This window comes from Dendrobates tinctorius, unplaced genomic scaffold (assembly GCF_039654945.1).
Source record: "Dendrobates tinctorius isolate UK_male_01 unplaced genomic scaffold, ASM3965494v1 ptg000586l, whole genome shotgun sequence".
NCBI classification, from domain to species: Eukaryota; Metazoa; Chordata; class Amphibia; order Anura; family Dendrobatidae; genus Dendrobates; species Dendrobates tinctorius.
Window position 1 is genome coordinate 42501 of NW_027362244.1, and position 24220 is coordinate 66720.

Sequence of the window (24220 nt, forward strand, 5' to 3'; positions counted from 1 at the left end):
CCCCTGTGGAGGATATTGATACAAGTGCCCCCCCTAGTGCTTCTGTGGCCTCACAGCCCATGCAAAGGTAAGGTCTCCATCACAATCATCGCATTTCTTTTTGGTCTTCCTGTTCAGTAATATCACACCGTAAACTGCTGAAACGGATGAAGTTTGATTCCAGTTACAATAAAAGTCGTGTAAGTCCTTATTGGGGGAGGTGATACAATTTTTGCTTATCCTGAGAGGCTGGATTGCCCCTCGCTGTGCCGGAGATCCCTGGTGAATTGACCTCGTTCTTTGTCTTTACTCACACCTGGCAGCATGGTATTTTTGATCTTAATGGGGCATTTCCATCCTCATGCGGAGGATGTGGCATCTAAGGATGCCTACCACGACGCGCGTGCCATCATCTTGTATCGCAGACCTGTCTTACTCTTTAGCATTGGGCACTTGTAAGAATACCTGCTGATCGTGCACACTTGGTATAGTCTCAGTGTCATCAGCGCCGCTCAGCTCCCTATTCGGAAGTGAGCGATACCACAAAACCTCTTTAATCGTGGCCAAAAGTCACTCTGGAGCTCTAATTTAATCCACAAGCGGCTTACAGGATCCAAAATAGGTTGTGGTTACTTAATCAGTTGTTGGTGGATACCACAGAACTTAGACCTCCACCAGCAGGGGTGCAACTATAGGGAGTGCACTTGCACCCAGGTCTTGAGCTTGTGGAGGCCAAAAGGTCCGTTTGGCGCACATAATAAGACGACCAAAACTATTAAAGACACCTGAAAGGTTAGGGCCCTGTGGGAGATTTCTTTAGGGCCCACAAGCTTTGTTAGAACACTGTTCACCAGTAGGAGTTTCTGACATGCGTATATTACATTGAGATACGTTGTAGGACCCCAGAGATGTGTTCTCTGTGCTGACAATACATGCACAAGCTGTATAATCAGAAACAGGGTCCCAACTGGCTCACGAAGGGTACCAATTGGCTCCTATAGATATTGACAGAAACCTCTTACTATGACCGATTTACTGATTGTGCGCTCACTATTGAAGTGCATTGAACCCCTCCGACTATTGCATCAGTGCCTGAATTGCATGTTAAGCTGGATCACTGGCAGATCATCATCATCTTGTATAGTTTGTAGTAGCAATTGGGTGCTCTGTAACTGTGGGATCACTCGCTACTGTGAGGATTTATGTGCGGAGAAGACAGGGACTAGGCTGCGCAATATTATTCTACTCCCCTGATGAATCAGATGGCTTTTAAGGAAACACATCAGGAGTAAAAGCTGGGAATCTTTGGACTAAGAGTAACATATAAGATGTCTACCTCCCCCTAATCTGAAGATCGTTGTTTTGAAACAGCTTGGACTGTCTTCTAATTTTCGGGTAGATTGTTCAATATTTATCTTTATAATCCATGATGTGTTGATTGACGCATTAGGGCTTGGAATACAAACAGCTTTTTTTTTTTTAATACGCTTCTGAATAGAACGTTTTTAAAGAATGAATTAGAAGTTCTATTTTGCCTACTTTAATGCTGGATTCCACACTCTGCACGTTTCCAGCACAATGGAACATCAGGGGACGTCTTCATCCGGTGAGACACAAGCCAGCCAGCGCACTGTCATTCACAAACCATTCACGCAGTCCAGAATACCTCCGGATTTACCTATGCACCCTGCACCGCGGCACATAACCGACGAGGAGCTGACCGTACTAGAGGGCTGTTTGCATCGGTGGAGGACAGAAGTGGAAACTGATACAAGAGGTATGGGGGCCTTTCCATTAACAAATATGTGCCAAATATACAAGCCACAGTGGTTAAATCACTAGTCAAGGGTTGCTTTCAAGGAAAACGAAGGTTGTTCAAATAAGATGGGTTTTCTCTTCAGCGCTATCCAACCGATACTTATTTACGACTTTTTATATTCGATTACTGCTAGAACTAAAAATCCCTAATGCCTTATGTGAAATAAAGCAGTAATCATCTGGCAGAAGTATTCAACCCTGTAAAAGATGAGTGTGATATGAATGGCAAGAGCCATGTACAATTGCGGCCACCTGCTCATTCATGCTTCAGCTGATGTGCCCAAGCCGGATGGGAGGGTTTCCCCGGGGTGGGACTCACATCGGTCCGGAGAATGTGCCATAATTCTTCATACTCTTCTAACATAATCTGCTTTTGTACGTATCACAGAATTTTTTCATAAGTGCTAAACTTACTGCAGGTGCCTTATATATTGTGGTTTATCACATTAATAATCTGCTTTCATTATCACCTGTAAATTTGCCGTTATTTACGTATATTCACGTTGTGTTTTCAGACTTGCAGGACAGTATAGGTAGAATACACCGGACCATAGAACTTATGTATTCGGACAAGTTGATGACACAAGTAAGTTATAATTTCCTACAGAGCAATAAATACATGGGCACGCGTAGCCCCCTACATAACCACAAGCCCTGTACATCTTTTTATAGCCCACAGTCTAATATTTTATGTCAAGTGAATTGCTTGTTATGCCAAAGAGACATCTTACCTTGGTCTGTGGTCTGAGCTTAGCAGTGAAGATGTCGTCTTCTTAATGGGTACCTAGCACCTGGTTTTCCCATTATAAATTAAAGCCACCACCTTTATCTGCTCTCTTATTGCAGTCTATAGACCTCCATATAAGCCCTGAACTCCCCCTGTATAGGTCGAGCTCATATGTCATTGACTTGATTTTGATCAGCTCACAGGAATAGAGACACTGCAGATACACTTGCTCCTGTGATACCTCAGGCAGGTTCCCTCACAAGTCACCCCCCCCCCCCCCCACAACCCAGCCAGGAGCCACAGCCAACCATGAACTGGAGCAGCTCTACATGGTCTGACACAGCAATTACACAATACACAGCAGGGGCACATTTTTTAACATACCAAATTATTCCAAGATCTAGTGATTATAATGTGCTTTGTTCATCGGACAACTCCTTTAAGTATGCCCCAAAATCAGGAAGACTCCTGGGTGCTGTTAGAGATCAGTTGGAAATTTAGAGTTAGTTAGTGAGACATGGAGAGGTAAGGAACAAGGCCGCATACAGAGAGAGTGTGTGTGTGTGTGTGTGTGTGTGTGTGTGTGTGTAATGAAGGACAAAAATACCAGATTTTGATATGTGGCTGAGAATCTGGAGTGCAGCTGGCAGAACCTGGGTCCAGGACAGAACTCCCGGAAAGATGGAGCGACTAAAGTGGTTCAACAGAAAGGTAGCCATTCGTTTTTGGGGACCCTGAGACCACAAGGGCAACAGGGAGAGAGGCTGTGTAAACTGGAATTGGAGTTAGATGGAAAAAGCCAAGCTAGGGCACAGATTACATACTGTGTGAGAGCTGCAGGCAAGAGGAAAGGGTAAGTACTATTGGGAACGATAGGGGGCAGTGTCAGCTAATTTGTGTAGCTGCTGTATATTATATAAGATTTAATTTGACATGTAATCATCTCTTAAAGACCTAAAGTTAAAGATGACACATTTCCTTTGCTTTGTAGGCCAAAAAAAAAATTATTATTATTTAATTTTAATCTTTTACATTTTAAAAATCACAATAAGGAAAATGGGCCAAATCAAAAGTTTGGTCACCCTGCATGGTTAGCACATAGTAGCACCCCCTTTTAGTATCACAGCTTGTATATGCTTTTTGTAGCCAGACAAGAGTCTTTCATTGAATTTTCATCTATTCTTCCTTGGAAAATTCATCCAGTTCTGTGAGATTCATGGCTCATTTTGTATGCATGTTCAGATCAGGGGACTGTAAGGGCCATTGTAAAACCTTCAGCTTACGTCTTTTGAGGTAGTGTATTGTGGATTTTAACGTGTATTTAGGATCATTATTATTGATGAGCGAACGTGCTCGGGTAAGGTTTTATACCGTCCCCCAACACATGCAGGGATAGCCTGTTTGTTAGGCAAACCCTGCATGTATTGTGGCTTTCAAAAAGTTGCAACACATGCAGGCGTCGGGACTCGTATTTTTATAGCATTCCAAAGAGACTCAGCAAACAAGCATGCTTTGATAACACTTTATCCGAGCACGTTCGCTCATGACTAATCCGAGCCATCCGCTTTTCATCTTCAGCTTTTTTACAGATGGTGTTACGTTTGCATCAAGAATTTGTGGAAATTTCATTGAATCCATTCTTCCCTCTACCTGTGAAATGTTCTCCGTGCCATTGGCTGCAACACAACCCCAAAGCATGATTGACCATCCCCATGCTTAATGGTTGGCGAGATGTTCTTTTCTTGAAATTCTGTGCCCTTTTTTCCTCTATACATACCTTTGATCATTGTGGTCAAACAGTTCCATTTTAACCTCATTGGTCCACTGGACTTCTTTCCAAAATGCATCAGGCTTGTTTAGATGTCCTTTTGCATATTTCTGACACTTGAGTTTTAGGGTGAGGTCGCAGGAGAGGTTTTTTTTTCTGATGATGCTTCCATGATGCCATATTTGTGCAGGTGTCTCTGAACAGTAGAACAATGTACCACAACTCCAGAGTCTGCTAAATCTTTCTGAAGGTTTTTTCCAGTCAAGCGGGGGTTCTTATTTGTATCGCTAACAATCCTATGAGCAGCTCTCACAGATATTTTGCTTGGTCTTCCAGACTTTATCTTGACCTCCCACTCTTCCTGTTAACTGCAATTTCTAAATTACATTTTGAACTGAGGAAAGGGCAACCTGGCAACACTTTGCTATCTTCTTAAAGCCTTCTGCTTTGTGGGCTGAAAAAATTTTCAGTTTGAGTGCTAGGCAGCTGCTTGGAGGAACCCATGGCTGTTATTTTTGTGTACAAGGTTAGAGTAGGCTGGGTTTTATAAAGCTGGGAAATTTGCATCACCTGGCCTTTTTTTTAATGGTGATGTGAACGAGCCGTAACCCTAAGAAGCTAATATAGGCCAGAAACCTTGGTCAAAGTTATCTGAGCACACAAATCTCCAAGGGTGCCCAAACCTTTGCATCTGACCATTTTCCTGTTTGTAATTTAAAAAAAAACAAAACTTCCTTTTCACCCCCACTGGGGGGTGGTCTTTGTTGTCCTTTCTCATTCTCGGGTCCTCTACCAGAGGCCTGGGAGTTTGCCGGTTCTGCGCAGGATCTTGGTTGTTCCCAGCATTGCGCTTTTCTGGACAGAGAGCTCAGATGTTGCTCCTGAGATCTGTTGTAGCCATTTTCCCACCTTAGGGATCACTGCTCCAAGTGCTCCTATCACCACTGGAATCACTGTTGCCTTCACCTTCCACATCTTCTCCAGTTCTCCTTTGAGCCAATGGTATTTCTCCAGCTTCTCATAATATATACACAGAAGATTAAATAAACAGGCCACGTACCTGCCATCCTCTGTATAATAGTCCTATAAAATTCATCAGTAAAATCCAATTTATTTTACATGGACTGAATCCTTCCTTGTCAACGCTGTAAGTCTGTCTCATCTTGAAGTGCGCGGCCATAGAGAAAATCATCTGCAGAGGTTAACATCCTACACAAATCCCGAGAAACCTAATTTACTGACTTAGACAAGAGACCATGGCCCATGCGACTCTTACAGATGTTCCGTAAAGGTCAAGTCACCGTACCCCTATAAGAGTCACATAAGCAATGTTTGAATCCTCCATGATCAATGTGTTGGACACCCATATCTTACCAGTTGTATATTTGTGTTCTGTTTATTTTTTAAGCCAAAATGATCTGTAAAATCGTTTTATTTTTCCCTCCCCTCCCTAGGTCCCATACCGGTTACACGCTGTGTTGGTTCATGAAGGACAAGCGAACGCCGGCCACTATTGGGCGTATATATTTGATCACAATGAAAAGCGGTGGATGAAATATAACGACATCTCGGTGACGAAATCCTCGTGGGAGGAGCTGGAGCGCGATTCCTTTGGCGGTTACAGGAATGCCAGTGCTTATTGTCTGATGTACATTAATGATGGGGAACAGCACCTGATACAAGGTGATTATAGCGGATGAACACAGCTGGATCTGGATCAAGACTGTGTCTAAAAGGGAACCTGTTGTGCAAAAAAACACTCTAAACCTGCAGCTATAGGGTCAGTCTGAAGGTAAATAGCATTTATATACTGCCAGGCCATCGTGCTGACAGAACAGCTCCTGGGAGGAAATGAATGTGTATCCTGGGGGACTGCTCGCTTCCAGTCATATGGGCGTGCACGGAGCGCTAACAGTCATTGCTCACACTGTCATCACTCCATGGCACAGTGATTGACATCTCACTTTGCACAATTACGCTGCAGAGTATTGTGAACGATGTCTGTAATCGCTCCGTGCACGCCTCTGACTGGAAGTGAGCAGCTTCCATGAGGATAGAAGTCTGTTTCGTCCTGGCAGCCTTGATTACAGTAAGGTGGCCAGGCAAAATTATAACGCTATTTAACCCTATATCTGAAGTTAAATAGTACATCACGACAGGTTCGTAAAACGCTCATTCATCCAGTGAAATGATCTTTTGGTTCATCACTCTCAATAGCTCGTCATCCATTGTAAAAAGGACCTGTGTTGGCGAGGGCAATGGCATCCTAAGTGCAGAGGACAAGTTGTTACAGATCGCTCAGTGGATGTGCCTGTGCAGCCCCACTGATCCTCGAAAATAGGGTCCCAAGATGCCCTGTGTCAATGGAGATGAGATGCGTGAATGGAGTAGTAATGTCCATTTTTGACCACCAAGGGGTCAGACGTTTTTCCTATACTGTTAATATGGGAAAACTCATACCATGGTCCCCTAATCACTAGGTGTTCCCAACACCCCAGGTCCATTGCGAGAGGATGAGAACAATACCCGCGAAAGGTAGTGTACTACAAAGTAGAGATACGTGGCCCAACTGTTAGAATGAGGGGCTTATCTTCTGACCGTGGAGAAACATTGGAGTGTTGATGTTCTGAAGTCCTCTGGTGTAAAGTGGTTGTGCAATCAATAGTGTCGCCACGAGACAACTCATCTAGTAAACTACACGGAAACTAATTTGTAGTAGAGATCTCTAGACTCAGGTTAATTCCTCTATTGGCTGAGCTTATACTCTGAGAAATCGTTATGCCATATACTGTCACGGCTATAAGGGATCACGGTATTACTATTTGCCCTTGCCAGGTCTAACACTGGCTGAGACAGCAATGGAAAATCCAGGGCGATTTTTAGGATGATCAATGAGTGGAACAGGCTGCCACGAGAGGTGGTGAGTTCTCCTTCAATGGAAATCATCTGACAGAGGCTGGACAGACATCTCTCTGGGATGATTTAATGAATCCTGCTTTGAGCAGAGGGGGTTGGATCAAATGACCCAGGAGGTCCCTTGCAACGCTAAGATTTTATTCTATTCTATTTTGTAAATAACACACACAGCAAATGGCATAAAGTTTTCTAAAAGACGACCACCCCTTTTAAGGCTATTCACAAAAAGGAACAAAGCAAAACTTGTGTTCTTCTGATATCCTCTTTGTTGGAGCTTCCCACAATGTCACGGTCACAGGTTTTTCCAGCAACTTTTGCATTTGAAGCTCAATATATCTGCATTATAGTTGCAGGGATATTTTGTAAGTAGGGCAATGAGACACCCAAAATCAGGGAAAATCTTTCACTTATTTTCCTCGTGACATGTCAGCAGTTTTATTATTCAGCCCGGATCATTGTAAATTCATGGCACATTTCTCATGTTTTCACAAATGCTGAGACCCTCTCGTCCATAGTGTAGATGTACAAGAGCGTAATAGAAATTGACACTCCAGCGATTTTCTGTGTGGGACATGCTACTAGATGGATTTTTTCTTTTTGGGCTAAAATGAAGTAGAATTAAACTGAGATATGCACATACCACACAGAAGTTTTATTACAGAGAATTCCATTCTCTGGAGCCAGTGTTGGAGATGGCCAAATGCCAGTAAAGTTGGCAGAAATTCCTTTAGGCCAGGATGTTATGTGTTGTCATCATAGCTTTCTCCTACGCATCATTGGGGGACACAGACAGTGGGTGTTATGCTGCTGGCCACTAGGAGGACAGGACACTAAGTAAACGAGAAAAAAAAATTAGCTCCTCCCCTGCAGTATACACCCTCTCGCTGGCTGGGATTTCTCTAGTTCTTTGCTTAGTGTCTGTAGGAGGCACTTGGGTCTGGTTTCAGACCCCACCGTTTTTATTTTATTTTTGAATTTTCTGTAAATTTTTATTTATTAATTAACGGTGTGAAGGGGGCGACGGTTCCTTTCTACGGCCTGCTCTCCCCTGAACCAACAACAGGCAAGTACGCGGAGTATACCTTCCCGTACACTTTCCTGCGACGAATGGAGCTGATTCCTCTGACGATGGTTCCCTTACGGTCGGTACTCCACGGATACAAGGGCAAGCGCAACAGGACGTAGCACAGGAGTGCATGGAGAAGGACTTGAGCAGCACTTTTTGGATGCCCTGAATCAGCCCCAGAGCTCTCCATCCCCCTACCACAGCGTGGATCGATTGAGCAATACCCCTTTAAGACCACCTCCAGCTCTGCTACATCTCCCGGAGGATGAGACAGCTGAAAGACCCCGGACAGCGACAACCCGCCTTAGCACAGGAGTGGAGGTATGGGGTCGGGTCCTGCCGCCCGGGAGAAGCGCTGACTCAACGTCAGCGACGCGCCCCCCCCCGCTCTCAGCGCTCTGGTAGGCCAAAAATATAGTCCCCGGCTTTTCCGGCTAGGCCGCAATTTAAATGGTGCTGCCCACTAGCGCCGCCCCTTCCCCGGCGCCTAAAATTTAGTCCCCGGCTTTTCCGGCCTACTAGGCCGCAATTTGATTAGCGCCGCCCGCGCTAACGTTGCCACCCTCTCCTCTTGGCTTCTCTCATTACCTACGAGACGCGCAATTCTAATCTCGGGGGCCATATCTTCAGCTGCCGTTAACCCTTTCAGAAGCGCTATGCTTGCTCTGGACAGCTGGATACCGGGTGACACCACAGGGCCACCGTTTTTTTCCTCCCGGGGGACACAGCACGGGACCGTGGGTAAGCTGCATCTGCCTCAGATTAAAACTTAACCCTTTCCCGGTACATTCCCTGCAGACAGCTCTGCCGTTAACCCTTTCAGGAGCGCTATGCCTCAATCTAAGGAGGCTAAACGGGCTGTTAAGAAGCACACTGCGTTTTTTACTGTGTGTACCACTTGCAAGTCTGCCTTACCCAGTGCACAGTCTAATCCGTTATGCACGGACTGCGACCCAGACTGCGCCCTGACCTGCGCTCCAACGTCCATCGCCGCAGCTGCTGACGGGCCTCCTGCGTTTAGTACCCCTGAGTGGGCTGCGTGCCTGTCACGGTCGGTGGAGTCTCTGACCCAGGCCATACTCTCCCTCCGGGGAGACTCTTTAAGTCAGAAAGCATCCTTACCTCCCGAGGAGGGCTCTGGCTTCGGCCGGGAACCGTCCACCAGCAGGGGCCATACTCGTCCGAGGGATGGTCAGGTCTCTAGGAAGTGGACCCATGACGCGTCCCCTAGTCACATTCGCGCCTCAGCATCGGCGACTCCTGTCTCTCATTCGCCCTCTCCTGAGGTTTCCAGCGAGCACGACTCTGAATTAGAATCTGACACGTCAGCCCCTCAGAGTCCCCCAACTGATCAAGAGTCTCTTGATTCTCTGATAGAATCCGTCAGCAGGACGGATGAGGAAAATATTCCCGTTCCAGCACAGCCTATCTCATTTAAGAAAACCTAGCGTGTGTGCAGGTTATTTACCAGCCGTCCAGAAACAGAGATCGGCCACATAAGCGGTTCACCGGGCAAAAGTCTGCTCAGGCTAAATACCCTTTTCATCCAGACCTAATGTAGGATTGGTTACAGTCCCCTCCGGTGGACCCTCCTGTATCGCGTCTTGCTTCTAAAATGCTCCTATATGTATCCAAGGGTTCCTCAGTCAGAAACCCCTACGATCGTCAAATTGACTACCTTGCCCGTTCAGTTTTTTGAGGCTTCAGGAGCAGCGTTTTTTCCATCTTTCGCGGCAATTTGGGTCACTAAGGCAATGGCCGCTTGGGCAGAAGTCTTGATTACTTCCAGGGCATCACTCTTCAGAGGCAACCACTGTCGCCAGGCAGATAATTCACACAGCGGACTTTGTAGTTATCGCTTCTTTTGATGCCGCCAATTGCGCGGCTCAAACTGCCGCTAATGCGATCTCCATTAGAAGAGCCCTATGGCTCCGTGGCTGGCGGGCAGATGCCACACCTAAAAGATCGTTGATTTCTCTCCCCTTTCAAACGGGTCGTCTTATTGGAGAGAAACTGGACCAGCTCATTTCTGATACTTCCGGGGGAAAAAGTAAATTCCTTCCTCAACAAAAGGGACTGTTCAGCCGTTTCGCAACCAACAGCCGACACGTTTTCGATCTTCTCGCAACAATTCTCATTGGTCCTCCTCTACCTTCTCTTCTGTATCAGGTCGGTCCCCGCGCGGAGACAAAGGCTCCCAGGTCTCATACAGACCTAACCGCTCTTGAAAACCCAGGACTATAGGGCTTCTGGATCTAGGGGAGCCAGATCTCCTAGATCTACCCAATGACAACAAGTGGGTCAGGGAGCTGGTGTCCTCCGGATACAAGATAGAATTTTCTTCTCACCCTCCAACTCAGTTTTTCCTTTCCTCTCCCCCCAAGAAAAAGTCGAAGAGCCTTCCTTCGGGCTGTTCAGGCTCTGCTAAGGGACGGAGTCATCATTCCGGTCCCTCATCACAAAAGGTTCAGGGAATTATATTCAAACCTTTTTTTGTTTCCAAAAAAGGACAGGACGATACGACCCATTCTGGATCTCAAACTGTTAAATCAGTTTGTCTAGGTACGGCGATTCCGAATGGAATCTCTCCGATCAGTTTTCACTTCCATGGAAAAAGGACAGTTCCTAGCATCCATCGACATCAAGGACGCTTACCTTCCCATTCCGATCTACCCGTCCAACCAGCAGTTCCTGCGTTTTGCAATTCACGAGGAACACTTCCAGTTCGTTGCCTTGCCCTTCGGACTCTCGGGGCTGTCATGCCCATTCTCCACTCTCGGGGAGTGGTGGTGTTACCGTATCTGGACGACCTGCTCATCAAGGGTCCGTCCCTTCCAGCCTGCGAGGAATCCATGGATAACAGTAAATACACTTTCTCGCCTGGGGTGGAAGATAAACTTTGAAAAGTCTTTCCCAAAACCTGCTCAGCAGATTTCCCTTTTAGGAATGATCTTGGACACTTCCCACGGGTTGGTCATTCTCCCTCCAGGAGAGACCCAAGCCTTACAACAGGCAGCGCGGACTCTTTCCCGACCGGTTTCTCACTCCATTCGTTTCAGCATGAGAGTTCTCGGAAAGATGATGGCAGCCAGCGATGGAAGCAGTTCCATTTGCACAGTTCCACCTCCGTCCCTTACAACACGCGTTGCTGTTAGCTTGGGACAAGAACCCGTTCTCCCTGGACCGTCGGATCCCTCTGTCCCTGCGAGTCAGGCAAGCCCTCAGGTGGTTGGACACTGAGGTCCTCCCTGAAACAAGGTAGGTCTTTTCTCCCAGTAAGATGGTTGGTAGTAACCACCGACGCAAGTCTCCTCGGCTGGGGTGCGGTCTTTCGTCGCCACACGGCACAGGGTCATTGGTCAACCCGAGAGTCACGTCTCCCCATCAACATTTTGGTGATACAAGCGATCAGATTAGCTCTACGGAGTTTCCACCATCTCCTCGCAGGTCATCCCATCAGGATCCAATCCAAGAACGCCACAGCTGTAACGTATATCAACCGCCAGGGAGGTACCCAGAGCAGGATGGCCGTGCACGAAGTGAGTCACATCCTCCATTGAGCTTAGCGTAGAAAATTGGGTGGCAAATTTTCTCAGTCGCCAAGGCATTGCCTCGGGGAAGTGGTCTCTTTATCCGGAAGTCTTTCAGCAGATTTGTCATCGTTGGGGGACTCCGGATGTGGATCTCATAGCCTCAAGACTAAGCAACAAGGTTCCTCGGTTCATTGCCCGATCCATGCGCCATCGGAGCGGGTGCCCTAGTTCTGCCATGGCACCGGTTCCGGCTCCCGTACATCTTCCCTTGCTTCCGAGGGTCATCAAGAACATCAGAGTGGAGGGAGTACCAGTGATCCTAGTCGCAGCAGATTGGCCGCGCTGAGCATGGTATGCAGAACTAATACATCTAGTTGCCGACGTCCCCTGGCGACTTCCAGATCGCATGGATCTACACTCGCAGGGCCTGATTTACCATCAGAACTCCGGGGCCCTGTCTTTGATGGCGTGGCCGTTGAATCCTGGATTTTAGCACAGGCTGGGTTCTCTCATGACGTGATTTGCACCATGATTTGTGCTAGGAAGCCTGTGTCTATGTGCATCTATCACCGCACCTGGAAAACCTTCTTTTCGTGGTACAAGGATCATAGTCGATCACTTCTGGTGTTTTTCCTTTCCGGCCATATTGGAATACCTTCAATCTGGATTAAAATCAGGCCTCGCGCTTAGCTCGCTCAAGGGCCAAATTTCGGCCTTGTCAGTGCTTTTCCAACGCAAAATTGCCACCAAACTTCAGGTCAAGACGTTCATTCAGGGAGTTTCCCATGTCACGCCTCCTTATAGAAGGCCATTGGAATCATGGGATCTTAACCTGGTTCTCGGGGCCTTACAGGAGGCTCCTTTCGAACCGCTGCAGGACGTGTCACTGTCCGTCCTCTCTTGGAAGGTGGTCTTTCTAGTGGCAATTACGTCAGTCGGACGAGTTTTGGAATTGGCAGCCTGTCCTGCCGCTCACCGTTCCTGAATTTTCATCAGGAAAAGGTAGTCCTCAGGACGTCCCCGTCCTTCCTGCCCAAGGTAGTCTCCTCTTTCCATCTCAACGAGGAAATTGTTTTGCCTTCCTTTTGTCCGGCATCAGTCCATCGCATTGAGAAGGCCCTCCACACCCTGGATGTGGTTAGGGCGCTGAGACGGTACATCTCGCGGACGGCTCCCTTCCACAAGTCAGATGCCCTGTTCATGCTTCCAGAGGGGCATAGGATGGGTCTAGCCGCGTCATAAGCAACGCTAGCCAGGTGGATTCACTTGGTGATTCAGGAATCCTACCGTGTCAGGAACGTGTCTGTCCCAGTGGGGATTAAGGCGCACTCTACCCGGTCAGTGGGCGCCTCTTCGGCCATTCGGCACCAGGCCTCGGCAGAACAGGTCTGCAAGGCTGCGACTTGGTCCAGGCTGCGTACTTTTTACAAAACATTACCAAATTCATTCTCAGGCCTGTCCGCAAGACTGCGACTTGATCCAACCTGCATACCTTTACAAACATTGCCTAATTCATTCTCAGTCCTCTGCGGATGCAGCTCTCTGCAGACGCAGTCTGCCGTCGGCAGTACCTCAGAGGTACCTGGGGTATTAGCAGATGCATGCTCCCCATCCAGGGACTGCTTTATGACGTCCCACTGTCTCTGTGTCCCCCAATGAGGCGTAGGAGAAATAGGGATTTTTGTGTACCCACCGTAAAATCCTTTTCTCCGAACCAACCTAGCATTCTTAGGCTTTGACATAGTTATGGTTATTGTTGACTGTTTATGCTCATACTGCTTTTTTCACCGAACTGGAGAAATCCCAGCCAGCGAGAGGGTGTATACTGCAGGGGAGGAGCTAACTTTTTTCTGGTTTACTTAGTGTCCTCCTAGTGGCAGCAGCATAACACCCACGGTCTCTGTGTCCCTCAGAGTCTTTCATTGGATTTTCATCTATTAATCCTTGGAAAATGCATCCAGTTCTGTGAGATTCATGGCTCATTTTGCATGCACTGCTATTTTGAGGTTTAGCCACAGATTTTCAATGATGTTCAGATCAGGGGACTGTGAGGGCCACTGTAAAACATTCAGCTTCATCTGTCACCGGATTTCAGACTGCAAGCTGTACAGTGCCTTGAAAATTTATTCATACCCCGTGAACTTTTCCACATTTTTTTCACATTACACTCAGAAATTTAAATGTATTGTATTGGAATTTTTTGCGAAGGGTAAAGTAAATTATACATGGCTTTGTAATTATTTTAAACATATATATCTGAAATTCGTGACGTGCATTTGGATAGAGCCCCCTGTAGTCTGATACACCTAAATAAAATTCTTAGAGACCAATTGCCTCCAGAAGTCACATAATTGGTAAATTGACTCCACCTTTCTGTAATTTATTCTAATTATAACTACAGTTCTGTGAAGGCCTCCGAGGTTTGCTTGAGAGCATTAATGATCAAACAGCATCGTGAAAATCAAGAAACACACCAGACAGGTCTGAGATAAAGTTGTGGAGAACAGTAAAGCAAAGGAACACATCAGACAGGTCAGGGATAAAGTTGTGGAGAAGAGTAAATCAGTCCTAAAGGGTCTTTACCACCGGGTGACTGATGACTTACTGAACTGTAAATGCTTGTTGCAAAGAGTTGGAGTGAGGACAGACACAACAAGTCTCAAGAAGACTTTCTTAAAGTTCATTTAGCAGTGCTAATTTAGGCCCGTTGATGCACCTTAGCAAACACACTTCTAAATGCACCTTAAGAATATAACAAGTGGCACTTTTTTATCTGTCTACATGTGGCCACAGACCATAATGGAGACAAAATACCATGATTCCACTCTATAGCATGAGTTTATTGGTAGCTTATTCATTACCTCTGGTGATGTGCCGCCGATAATGATTGATTTTTATATTGGCATAAACAATCCAATTATCTAATGAACAAGAGTGCTCACTTGCATATTTACATGGGCCAATAACCAGGAATGAGGATTCCTATGGACACTCATTCTACAATCATTTATTTGTCTAAATGTGCGATTACTAAAGGTCCATTTTCACTGCAAGATCGTCCATTGGAAATAGGCTACTGAACACACGAATGGGCAAAGCATTTTTCATTGGGAGAAATGATCTTTCGGGTCACCCAAAAGATCATCATTCTTGACAGCACATTATTCTGGGTAAACAGGACCTGTGCTGCCGAGAACGGTGGCAGCCTATTACAGATCATTCAGTTTGCACCTGAAGAGCACTCAGCCTGTGCAATCAAGGTATTAAACGACTGGCGACCGGCAAAACTGTTGTCTGCTGGCGATCATGTAAAACTGCGCACTGCAAATGGACAATTGGATGATCCTGCTCCAAACGTAAGGAAACTGTTTGCACTTGTTCTACAAGCATTTTGAAAAAAAAAAATACTCAAAGTTCTGAGGGTGAAATTTTTTAATTCCGTCTTATCAGGTTTCATAAGCATTCTATGTATTTTATTTTTTATAAATTGGGTATATTGCATACTAATCTGTTCATAAGAAAAGTAAAGGAAACCTGTAATTGTACCATAGTAGAGCCTCATGGAAGCAGATTATGTCCCTGCAGTACAAGGATCCAACAATGGTCTAAGGTAGATTTAACCCCATCCCATCAAGGTCCTTTTTTTTTTCCTATTTCATTGATCTTAGAACTGATAAAGGAGTCATGTACACAATTGATAGTTGACTAAAAGATGGTGTGGCTGATCTTTGGGCTGACAGCTGTCTCTCCTCCAAGAACAGGAGCGGGCCTGTGCTCTTTATTACAGAGCCGTGGCCAGGCTCTTCTCATGGCGGCTTATCTTGGCCAAAAACAAAGGATCGACCGTGCGAAAGTTGGGATGTCAAGTACACGTTAGAAGGTTGCCAAGCTTTCTGTGATCGCTAGATCCTGGCGGCGTTAGTCTATGGGGCTTTTTACAGGCATGTGCCAGATCCTGATCCACTCCACCCGGTGACACCCAACATGTGACAAACATGGACGTCCTATGTCAGGAAGGCTGTAAATGTAACCATTTATTACAGTATAGTCTCAATTAATTTTTTATTGCTGTGTTGTTCTTTAGTTTTGTGGGGGGTTTTTTCTGTTTTTTTTTTTCTTTTTTCTCCCCCAGTCTATTCAAGATCTGCCTTTAATATTGTATTGGACTCTGGAAAATTAAAATGTGTTTTCACTTTTGCTGGGAAGTCTAGTGTGTGATGAAGAGTTTTGCAGCTGTATAATTTGTTTTCAGTTATAGTTTTGAGGCATCTGCTCTTCGCCGTCGCATTTGATCAATCACTGGTGGAAAGCCGAGATCTTGAACATCTCAAGTTTGGACTTTCTCGACTAGCCATGGTTGGTCTTCGGTCCTCCCAAATGCACGAATGGAGCGGCAGTGCACATGATCGACCATCGCTCCAGTGGTCGAAGGCCCTTCAACCGGCACCTTATGACCTTATCAATTTGATAGGGGATCACTTCCAAATTTGAGAAACCCCTTTATAAGCACATGTAAGCACATGCTCCTCTTTGTTGTTTGAAATGACAGGAAAAGTTTTATCTACATTTACTGACTGCAAGAAGAGATTGTGAAATTGGTGAAGCTTTCAACCTAAAAATGTATTAGAAAGTTGCACAAATTTTCATTTAGTAAGATAACTGCATATTTTTTTTTTTTTTAACTTTTAGTCCTGTGCATCCCCTCCACCCTCCAATTATATTAGATTACTGTGTTATTCCTATTGTCGTCAGTAGTACAAAGATCTGCTCCTTGGAGTAGACGTGTTCACAGATCTGTGCCACTTGTAGGAAGTCTGGATATCATTCTATTTTCTGGTTTCGCCCATAAAAGATAAATTGTTTTTCATTTTTTCTATTCTAGAGGAGTACGACAAGGAGACGGGTCAGGTTCTTACTGGGATGGACACCTTACCCCCTGATTTAAAGGAATTTGTCAAGGAAGACAACAGAAGATTTGAAAAGGAACTTGAAGAATGGGACAAGGAGCAGCTCCGGAAAGCTGAACAAGAGAAGATGCTGCTTGCACAGAAAACTTTGAAGCCGACTCCATCTTCAGTTCCTGGTATATTAAGTTATATATATATATATTTTTTGTTTTTTTGCTGTGCCTTTATTCTGTAATAGCAAATGTTCCTATAACCTGTATAATATATACATGGCAGCAAGTGACTAGACGGAGCAAGCGTGTCACAAATGCGTGAGCGTCCTTCCTGAGGTTATCCTTTGGATTGGCTATTAATGTGTTATCTGTACATTTCCATATAATTTTCTTACTCTGGAATTAACTATCCCATTGGGAAACTATTTATTTGAATTAGCGTGTGGATCTGTAATACCAGACCGCGGCCACTATAGAAATGATGGCGCTGTTGTGCTATTATTATGACAGCATCTGAGAACTTCCAGCTGGCACCAGTAATGGGGCTAATCAGCAGGAGTGCCAGGTGTCGCACCCCCACTAATCACATATTGATAGACTATTCTAGACCATCACTAAAAAAAAATTAGCCTATGATTTGTTAAGTTACTAGTTTTTAATTTTGTTAAAATGTAGAGCGTTTGTTAAAGCAGATTTTCCATCCAAAATCACAATAAAAAATGCCTAAATTATGAGTAGATCCTAGACCGGATGAGGCTGGTGAACTTTTGTGAAAATCAATGTCAGAAGGGCTTAATCTTCTGTGCCCACCTAGCCTGATAGCCCGCTCCTCAGTAACCTCCTCTCTGCTGCTGCTCAGATCTCACACCACTCAGTACAATCTGCAGCTCTCAGTCAAACTGGTCCTGCAGAGATTGAATATATTTGGACTGATGAGCTCTCACTCTTCATCTTAATATTAGGATTCTGCAACTATTCTGATGTAGGTTTTCAGAGTCTAATCAAGACTAAGAAATCTATCTATTGTATACAGTTTTTTATGGGGAAATCTGGTGACCGATCTGCTGTAAAAGGTTTCCTGGCAATAAACATATCACAGAGTGAAAAGCTTGCCATCGTTCAGCTGTAAATCTGTAAGGGATTCTGGAAATAAGTGTTCAGTATCTCTGTAGTGCCCCTAATGAAATATTACATGGTGCCCATTACAAGCCATGAATTCCCTGTAATGCATTATGTGCGGAGTTCGTCATACTAATTGATGGAGATCGCAGTTACTTAAGGCCCCGTCACACACAGCGATCTTGCTAGCGAGATAGCTGATTTTGTGACACATCAGCGAGATCGCTGTGTGTGACGGGGATCAGCGACCGGCCCCCCTGCCGGCTATCGCAGATCGTGCAGCATCAGCCAGGGCCGTTTTTCGATTGCTGGTCTCCCACTGGCCAGCGCGCATCGCTGCGTGTGGCAGCGAGAGATCAGCAACGCTGGTTTCTAATGTAAACGTCCGGTATCCACTAGCCGCGGCTCCTGGATACCCGCTGTTTACCTTGGAAACCGATGTACACGCCTGTTTCCAAGGTAAACAATGGGTATCCAGGAGCCACGGCTCCTGGATACCCAACGTTTACATTAGAAACCAGCGTCCAGCGTCACTGGTCCTGATCGCTGGGGCTGTCTGTGACGGCTCACCAGCGATCCCATCATGTCGGATCGTTGGTGGGATCACTGGGACATCGTTATGTGTAACGGGGGCTTTAGACTGTTATCAGGACATAATTGATTTAACCACATGCCATTCATATTACATTTGTGCCCCTACCCAGCCCCTCTGAAAGATCCTGAGTACATGGAGCAACCCACGAGAGCCGAGCTGACTACGGAGATAAAAGAAGAAACCACTAGTGCAATCACCCAGGCCGTCACCGAGTCTGAAGACAAAGGTCCGGAGGTTGTCCTGCAAACGGTTAGAGGAGCTTTCATCATTTCCTTTTAATCTCTTGGTGGTCACTGCTCCGTAGCGCTCAGTATGGGCAGGCTTCTCCCTGACCTGCTGAAGATACTGACCGGTCAGTGTTGTAGATCAGCAGGCTTCTCCCTGCCCTGCTGAAGATACTGACCGGTCAGTGTTGTAGATCAACAGGCTTCTCCCTGACCTGCTGAAGATACTGACCGGTCAGTGTTGTAGATCAGCAGGCTTGTCCCTGCCCTGCTGAAGATACTGACCGGTCAGTGTTGTAGATCAGCAGGCTTCTCCCTGCCCTGCTGAAGATACTGACCGGTCAGTGTTGTAGATCAACAGGCTTCTCCCTGACCTGCTGAAGATACTGACCGGTCAGTGTTGTAGATCAGCAGGCTTGTCCCTGTCCTGCTGAAGATACTGACCGGTCAGTGCTGTAGATCAGCAGGCTTCTCCCTGACCTGCTGAAGATACTGACCGGTCAGTGTTGTAGATCAGCAGGCTTCTCCCTGACCTGCTGAAGATACTGACCCGTCAGTGTTGTAGATCAGCAGGCTTCTCCCTGACCTGCTGAAGATACTGACCGGTCAGTGTTGTAGATCAGCAGGCTTGTCCCTGCCCTGCTGAAGATACTGACCGGTCAGTGTTGTAGATCAGAAGGCTTCTCCCTGACCTGCTGAAGATACTGACCGGTCAGTGTTGTAGATCAGCAGGCTTCTCCCTGACCTGCTGAAGATACTGACCGGTCAGTGTTGTAGATCAGCAGGCTTCTCCCTGACCTGCTGAAGATACTGACCGGTCAGTGTTGTAGATCAGCAGGCTTCTCCCTGACCTGCTGAAGATACTGACCGGTCAGTGTTGTAGATCAGCAGGCTTCTCCCTGACCTGCTGAAGATACTGACCGGTCAGTGTTGTAGATCAGCAGGCTTCTCCCTGACCTGCTGAAGGTACTGACCGGTCAGTGTTGTAGATCAGCAGGCTTGTCCCTGCCCTGCTGAAGATACTGACCGGTCAGTGTTGTAGATCAGCATTCTTCTCCCTGACCTGCTGAAGGTACTGACCGGTCAGTGTTGTAGAACAACAGACTGATACTTCTCCATTGTTTTACTCTTAAAGCCTAAGCACATGGAGAACCTGGAAATGTACTTACACTGTTGACCCAAGAGGACATTTGACCTTAAAGGAGTATTCCTATCTCCAAGATCACATCCCAATATGTGGTAGGGGTAATTATAATGATGTTCGCCAATTAGAAATGTATGGTTCTTCTGATTCACTGTTGCTTACCACATGTGCAAGGCATTGCAGTAGCTTAGGTGTGTCCATGGTTACGACCACTCATATAGTGACAGCTAGCGGTTAGTGGTCGTATCCATAAATACCTAAGCTAATGCAATGCCCTGCACATGGGGTAGGTGACGTAGCGAGTCAGAAGAACTACTATATTTCTAATTGGAGGTATTTGCTAATATTATTACCTACTACATATTGGGACAGCATCTTGGAGATGGGAAGTTACAATCACAATCGTCCAGGAAGCTGCGATATAGGGAGCTGTTTGAGTGGCTCTTTTAGTACTGACATGATGGAAATTTTTCACGAATATTCCATAATTATGTTTAAATACAGATTTATACACATTTATTGAGTCCCTGTATTCTATTTATATGTTACATCTTCACTGGGACGATAAAGCATTACACACATATATGATATTAATATGATATTGAATTTGGGTAAGTGTGGTTGTACTTAAGTCGATGATAATCTGAAAGTGACAGAATAATATGGTCAATCAAAGAGTTAAAGCATTTTGGACCAAGTGCAGATTAATTTCACGTAAACAATTCTATTTGATTCCATATTTAATGGCGTAATTGGAATAATATAGATGCCAATTGACATTAGAAAAGCTGAAGCTTGTCCCCAGGCTGTGTTTGGCATTGCATTCAATTAAATATGATGACCCAGCTGCAATACCAAACAACGCCCATGGTCAAGTGGGGGCGCTGATTCTGAAATAACTTTTCTACATCCTATTTAATAGTAATATCATTACATATATAATACAATGCCTTTGATTGTATGTGATATTTCCATAAGAGCAGTGTGTCTCAATCTGTGTACATTGGGGAAGGGTTTTTGCGCTGCACCTGTTAACAGAGCTAACTTTGTATTCCCATAATCTTTTTCTCTGCAGCCCTCTGATAACCCCTCAGTCTCGACAGCTCCTAGCCAGCGAGTTGTGGAGGTGGCCATCCCTCACATAGGCACTTTTGTTATTGAGTCAGAGGAGGGGGGTTATGACGATGAGGTACCATTTATTATTTTATTTTGGCTGCTGGGCGCCCCATTGTGCCATCTCTTCCCTCTCCCTGGCGCTTTTTGTTTTGCTGCCTGACTCACTACTCCACCGTGGCATGCCAACCAAAACTCAACTAATATGGCACTAGCATTTGCAAATCATCAGGCATTGCTCATATGGGTGCTAGGAGAACGTTTGTGTGCATGCATCGTGCCAGCGAGGGACACCGGGTTCTGCTTGGGGGTGGTGATTATTAACATTTTCTCCTTTTTAATTTTGGTGTAATTGTTCCTACCTTACACAAGAGAATACCAGTGCAATAACCAGTTTGTCTCTCCGTTTTCCAACCCACAATGGGTCTTAGAGTATAGATCTCTGGGGTTCAGACAGTTTGTATCTTTGCCAAAATATGATTTATTTTACTCACTTTTATATAGCGCCATTAATTCCACAGCACTTTACAGACATTATCAGCACTGTCCCCATTGGGACTCACAATCGAGATTCCCTATCAGTATGTTTTTGGGGTGTGGGAGGAAACCGGAGAACCCGGCGGAAACCCACGGGAACATGGGGAGAACATACTAACTCTTTGCAGATGTTGTACTTGGTGGGATTTGAACTCGGGACCCCCCCAGCGCTGCACAATAGGAGGACTGGTCCTATGTAATATTATGTATGCACGTCAGGTCCTGCCATTTCCTCAATTGGATATTGCTTGAAAAAATCTCTAGGAAATAGAGGTGGCGTGGCAGCAAGGTTTGTCTGGTTTATGTAGTATTTTCGTTGGCTTGGTTGTATGTAAAAGGCATAAAATTAGTAATGAGCCGCACCAGCATGGACAACCACTGTACGGTTTCCCAAGACTTGAGAAGGGAATGTGGGTGACAAGAACTGGGGAAAATGTAATAATAATGCTAGAGATTGTGGCGAAGGTAAGAAACATAGGAACGGGTGGGAGAGAATAAAGGGGAAAAAAATGATAGCGGTCATGTGTTATACTAAACTGGGTGTGCCAAGGATGGAACAGGGTTGTGTAGGCCCCTGCTTTGGACATATGCTCCTGCACCAATCTGATAAATGGGAGTTTTTGAGAGAACATGGATTGCCCGTTTTGAGGTTAAAGACCCAACATCTGCAGCTTCTCTGCTCCATTGTCCCCTTGAATGTGAATGTACACAACTACCCCACAAACCACTTATAGGCTTTACAAAGTATCGGTATACAGGGTGATTTGGTAGTATAATATGGGGGAAATTGTATCATTCCCTCTTCTCCAATTCTCTGTCTCAAGAAAGATGCAAAAAGTGGTTTTGTGCTGGCCTTGGCACACTCCAACTTATCAATTGTACTGTAGTGTACCTTGATGCCGACTCATAGATGGCCTAGATCACGTTTTCTGGTAAACTGACAGCCCAAACATGCACTGTATCTATTACCACCTGTGAGTAAATTTGTCGTATCTGTATAAAACGCCAGGCTTGATAATTCCCCCCCCAATGCCGTTGTGATTTAAAAATGAGGTATTCTATCGTGTGGTACATTTCTTTAAAGTGGTTGTCTGGTGAAAACAAGTTATCACCTATACATGTGACAGGTGATAATTTACTAATTGGTGGGGGTCTGACCTTTTGGGACCCGAACAGATTATCAGAAGGGTGAACTTTTATTCAAGACTGGAAACTTTTATCCCCATTTACAAAATGGAGCCTGCTTCATCCATTCTCCATGGGGCTGCTGGGAATGGCCAAGTGCCGGGGTCAATGGCTCCATAAGGAATGAATGCAGCCGTCGGGCCGGTCAGTGCTGGTTCCAGTGGTCAGAGCCTCAAGGATACCCATTAATAAATTTATGAAACCATTTAGCCTCTATCCATTGTTGGGGTTTCCACTTTTCTGAGGAACCTCTTTTCTTTATCGCCTTATTGGGGGACACAGATTACTATGGGTGTATGCTGCTGCTGCTAGGAGGCTGACACTATGCAAAAAACAAGAAAATTGACTCCTCCCCGGCAGTATACACCCACCGACAGATACCAAGTACCTCAGTTTGTGCTTAGTGTCTGTAGGAGGCGGACCGGGATCTCCCCAGATCCGCATCTAACCATTTTCTTTTAGGTTTTGTGTGTGTATTAATCTTTTCCCACTTATTTTCCAGATTCTACTTCGGGAAACAGGGGGTAAATGTTCACCCTGCTTTCCCATATCATGCGGCTGAGCGAGCAGTGTGGTGTCGCCCACATCGCAACACTCAGTACCGCAGGCAGGACTTTTTCCATATCACCATTCGGTGCTATGGGCGGACGACAGGTGGCCGGTCCTTGCCAAAACAACTCCTCATCCCTATCCCAGGACAGGGCTGAGAGGAAGACGGTAGTCGCCATCGCTCCCAACAAAAGGACGCCGTCTTCTACGGGACACGGGTAAGAGGACCTCTCCCAGCGGCCTGTCTGCTATGCATGCCCCTGCGGTCATCCTCTTCAGGGACGTCAGGTAAGATCCTAACGATCCCTTTAGCCCCATATGTTTTCACAAGCAGTGGTTTCAAACTTTGAATTTCCCGCCTCTACTCCCCCACTGCAGCCGCGCCACTGCAGCCGCGCGCCTCACATCGCAGCCGCGCTCCGGTTATACTAGGATCAGGGAAATAGGCACACAAGGTCTACTAGGACACAGGGGGGTCCTTGTAAGCAGCGGTTCAACGCAGGCTCACCTTTTATTATCGGCGCCGCGGGCATTAGTATAAGAGCTCGGCGGGGAGGGAGACATGGTTTCACTTTCGCTTTCAGTGCGCTCCCTCCTCCCTGTTCTGAGCGCGCTCTCTTTTCTCTGGGCGTGAATTTCCACTCTGGGCGCGCTTTTTCTTGCGCCCATTTCACACAATCACAGCGCTACTTTTTAAGGACGTCAATCTCCATTTTTACCGCGCCCCTCCTCTGCCATTGCCTAGTCTCGTCACGACGCCAAGTGCCGCCCACCGAGATCACAGCCAGCTTCCTCCTGCAATTTCACTGGCTTCCTGCGCTGCTTGGGGGACACGTCAGGGTCCAGCTCGTCAGAACTTCGGTAGGCTTCGGCGCTTAATGGAAAAATTGTCTCTCCTCTGCAGCCCTACTATTTAGTGCAACCTTTAGTGCAGCCATAGTACTCAACATACCTATGTTTAACTCTTCAACGGTGCTATCTTTCAAGCCCACCGTTATCCACTACTCTTGTGCACGCTGTAAAAGGAAGTGGGCGTCAGGTCAGTCG

General features: G+C 45.9%; 1 protein-coding gene across 1 annotated transcript in view; it reads left to right on the plus strand.

The window, feature by feature from the left end:
* LOC141078717 (ubiquitin carboxyl-terminal hydrolase 25-like) overlaps positions 1-24220 on the plus strand; it is a 64845-nt gene that overhangs the window by 34843 nt on the left and 5782 nt on the right. Inside the window, exons 8-14 of the mRNA XM_073565211.1 lie at positions 1-67; positions 1554-1756; positions 2313-2383; positions 5747-5975; positions 16690-16890; positions 18531-18670; positions 20865-20978. The exon at positions 1-67 is cut by the window's left edge and continues 95 nt beyond it. Of these exons, the coding sequence (XP_073421312.1) occupies positions 1-67; positions 1554-1756; positions 2313-2383; positions 5747-5975; positions 16690-16890; positions 18531-18670; positions 20865-20978 (1025 nt within the window). The remainder of the gene's footprint in view (positions 68-1553; positions 1757-2312; positions 2384-5746; positions 5976-16689; positions 16891-18530; positions 18671-20864; positions 20979-24220) is intronic.